At 51.7% G+C, this 4,018-nt stretch overlaps 1 protein-coding gene across 1 annotated transcript; it reads left to right on the top strand.

Annotated features, from left to right (window-relative positions):
- The first annotated feature begins 2,943 nt into the window (after positions 1–2,943).
- LOC137833980 (uncharacterized) lies at positions 2,944–3,435 on the top strand. The gene has a single exon (XM_068642049.1). The coding sequence runs from the start codon at positions 2,944–2,946 to the stop codon at positions 3,433–3,435; it is 492 nt and encodes a 163-aa protein (XP_068498150.1).
- Positions 3,436–4,018: the final 583 nt, after the last annotated feature.

The raw sequence follows: 4,018 nt of genomic DNA, 5'->3' as shown, positions 1-4,018 counted from the left end.
ATGACTCTCATTTACCGCATCTACCGCCATTACCGATCGAGCGTATCTCCTTCTCTGTGAAGCTGTGCATCCCCCACCCGAGAAGCCTCCCGCGATCGTCTGCACTTCCCCATGCACAGGGACTTCATGCTGCTGTTCTCTAGTCTGGGATCCTGACGCGCGATCACCCTGCGGCTCACGCAGGTAATCTGCTAGGAAACCAGACTTTACCAACTCTGCCAGTTGGTGTCCCAGCGCCAAACAAGAATGAAGTGTATGGCCAAAAGCCTGATGAAACTCACACCACTCATTCTTCTTTCTTCCAAGTACCTTATCTGTCTTCTCTGGTACTCGTAGTCTTGCTGCTACAGCAGGAAGGGCGATGAGATCCGCCAATCCTACCATGAAGTTGTATCTCGGGGGTGCGTTATTCTCCCTTGCACGCCCCCTGCTCTGGTCTTTGCCTGGTGCATAGGGACGAGGTTTTTCCCGCACCTTCTTCTTCTCCTTGGCCTCATGCACCCTTGCTTGCTGTGGCTTTCCTTGCCCTCCACGCGGTCTTGGTGGTGCAGCACTTCCTCTCTTCTCAGAAACCTCTGTTTCTGCCACTATGTGTGCCACCGCACGTCGTCGGATCTCTGCAAAGGTGCTGGGATGGCTCCTGATGAGAGATTCGCTGAAGGGGCCAGGCAGCACTCCCTTCTTAAACGCGTGCACCAGCATATCTTCATCTTTGCTGGGCAATCTCACCACTTGTGCCCCAAAGCGGTTGAGGTAGTCCTTCAGCGACTCCCCCTGGTATTGGCGCACGTCGAACAGATCGTAGGACACCACTGCAGGTGCCTTGTTGACGATGTATTGTTCAGTGAAGAGCTTTGACAACTGAGAGAAAGACGTGATGTGCCCTTCTGGTAAACTCACGAACCACTCCATGGCGATTCCGCTCAATGTGCTCATGAACATTTTGCAGTACACAGCGTCTGAGCCCCCAGACAACATCATCTGGGTGTGGAATGCCGTTAGATGCGCCTCCGGGTCTTCTACCCCCTTGAACGACGCTTTTACCCCCACCAGGTTGGGAGGCACCATAGTTCCCATGATTTCAGGGGAGAATGACATGGGGAACGCTCTTGGTGGTGACGGCTGCCTAGCCATCCTTTCGTCTACCACGTGTTCCCTCTGCGCCTGCAACGTTCTTCTCAACTCTTCGTTGACGCGATTCAGCTCGTCGTTCCTACTTTGCGACGCAGCCAACTCCGTCTGCATCCTTTCTTGTTCAGCTTTTGACGCCGCAGCGTTATCCTGCAGCGTGCGCACCATCTCCAGGACCTGCGCCATTGTCACAGCTCCTTCGTCAGCAGATGGCGCAGGTGATGGTTGTCTGTTCCTTGGCATCTTTCCTTATCAAAGAAGTTAGTAAAACTCTGGTAAGTCTTTAAAACTGTGGTATATATGGGACAACGATTCACTCGTGCCCCATGGTGGGCGCCAAATGATCCTGCCGGCAACTCGAACGTGGAGGAATCGCTTCGTAGCACTCTCTGCCCTGTCTACGCGACTGCGTCTTCTGCAGAATCACCCTCAGAATCTTCTCTTGGTGCTCCAAACGTGGCCTGCAAAACACACAGACGGCGCCTCTAGCGGCTGTTTGCACTCCGACGATCAAGTTAGTCCACAGAAACTAGTAGTGTGTGTGAAAAACTCTTGCTCTCTGTTTTTCGTCCCCCTCACTCTCACCCTGATTCTCTCTTTTATCTCTCTTTCCCTGCTTCTGGGCATAACAGAATTCTGTTATGCTTTTCTGGCATGTGTCAGAACCCTGTTATGCTTTTCAGAGAAAGCGTACCTTCAGAATCAGCAGTGGGGAGCGTGAGAGTCTGTGCATGTCTGCGCGTCTCTGCGCTTGGCTGCGCCTGTCTGTACCTTTAGTGGTACGAAGTGCTCTTTTGTCTGGACCGCACCCCTCTCAGATTATGACACGTGGAGGCCTGCAACTCACATCTAACCACACACGTGTCACTTACTGGAAGGGCTCTAGCGCTTCTCTTTGTGTGCCTAAGTTACGCCCTTGCAGAGTAACTTAGGATGTTTCTCTTATCTGGGCAGATCGCATACTCTTGGGAGAACGTCGGGTGTGGCTGGTCGGTCTAGGCACACTCACCAAACGTTGCTCTCTGCGTATACAACTTACCCTTCACGATGCCATGCACGTAATGGGTTGAGGGAATCACCAACCACTGACTGGTTTACTAGTTCCCTCAGGCCACTCTCGTGCATGATTCCCTGAGGTGTGCTCATGCGAGATCCATGCGTAATGCTCTCGCTGGGAACCTCATTCCCAGTTTAACTGCGTGTAACACGAGACCCCGATGACAATACCCCGATGACTGATCAGTGTTTATCTGTTTCTCGCGTTCTGCCTTCAGGCGTTAGTCTGAGAACTGGTCTGTTGGTGGCCACTTGGCTACTGACCACCGATCACCATTCTGGATGATCTGTCCCCCGACCTCTCTGCCGCCTGATCTGTCGGTGGTCACTTGGTTACTGACCACCGATCACCTCTCTTGGCGATCGTCCCCCTGACCTCTCTGCCACCTGGTCCACGTGTCACCCTGCGAGTGGTCCACGTGGTTCTCTGATGCTGACGTCATCGACTACCGATTACCGATCGGATCAGCGGCGCTCTCGAGGTTCGTTTCTGCCGGAGGAGAGAAGGGGCACCCATATTTCCAGTGCCTTAAGAGGAATAGTCGTTTCGCATGGACGGACAAATGCGAAGCGGCTTTCATCAAGCTAAAAGAATACCTGGCGGCGCCACCGGTCCTCTGCAAACCGGTAGAAGGCGTGCCCCTCCGGCTGTACTTCACGGTGACGGAACGAGCTATCAGCTCTGTGTTAGTCCAAGAACAAGACCAGATTCAAAGGCCTATCTACTTCGTAAGCAAGGCCCTACAAGGTGCGGAGATGAGGTACCAGGCATTGGAGAAGGCAGCGCTGGCGGTGGTGTTTTCCTCCAGGAGGCTTCGTCATTACTTCCACAGCTTCACGGTGGTAGTGATGACAAACCTCCCCATACAGAAGGTACTGGAGAAGCCCGATGTAGCTGGAAGGATGGTGCGCTGGGCGGTGGAGCTTTCAGAATTCGACATCCAGTATGAGCCCAGAGGATCCATCAAAGGGCAGGTATACGCAGATTTCGTTGCAGAACTCTCGCCCGGAGGCGAACAGGAGGTGGAGGCAGGCTCGCAGTGGTCGCTCTCAGTGGACGGCTCTTCCAACCAGCAAGGAAGTGGTGCGGGAATAGTCTTGGAAGGACCAGACAGTGTCCTGATCGAGCAGGCCCTGCGCTTCGCTTTCAAAGCCAGTAATAATCAGGCTGAGTATGAAGCCCTGATTGCCGGAATGCTTTTAGCCAAAGAGATGGGCGCGCGAAACCTCTTAGTGAAGAGTGAATGATGGCATTTCATGTGTTCTTCTTGAATCAAAGTAGTAAAATGGATGCGGAAGCAATGGGTGAGTGAAACAAAGCCCTCCTAGGAGTTGTGATGGCTTTGAAGGTGCATGATGAGTATGAATTTAGAGAGGTTCGGCCAGCTCTATGAAGAAAGGTGAAGGGAGTGAAGTTTATAGCCTAGATTTCTAGGAGAAGTATAGCTAGTGCACAAAATGGGCAGCATAACAATACTCAAATAAACTTGTCAAATACAATGAGATAGCCTTCCTATTTATAGGCCATCTTGGACGTAAAAGGTAAGCTACTTTCTAATGAAAAGAAAACAAAAATTAAATGTAAAACCTAAGCCATGTGCCATGTGCAATGACCGGCCACACTAACCTAGTTTCTAGAATGTTTCCTTCACAAAGTGCTTTCTACACTATCCTATCTACTAAGTACCCCTAATGGGCCTGTATGCAACAAAGCCTTCTTGTCCCAAACCGTAGCTTGGCTCATGTGTGTGTGAAGCTAGACGGTCTAGGACTCTTCATAGATGCTCCTTATGTAGCCATGGCTAGACGCTCCCTTGTGAAGCTAGACGCT

Source organism: Phaseolus vulgaris, chromosome 5, assembly GCF_000499845.2.
Source record: "Phaseolus vulgaris cultivar G19833 chromosome 5, P. vulgaris v2.0, whole genome shotgun sequence".
Classification (NCBI taxonomy): domain Eukaryota; kingdom Viridiplantae; phylum Streptophyta; class Magnoliopsida; order Fabales; family Fabaceae; genus Phaseolus; species Phaseolus vulgaris.
The sequence above is the reverse complement of the archived record's forward strand: the minus strand, read 5'-3'. Positions and strand labels throughout refer to the sequence as shown.

Coding starts and splice junctions, on each gene's coding strand:
- LOC137833980 (XM_068642049.1), top strand. CDS start 2,944: ATGAGGTACCAGGCATTGGAGAAGGCAGCGCTGGCGGTGGTGTTTTCC.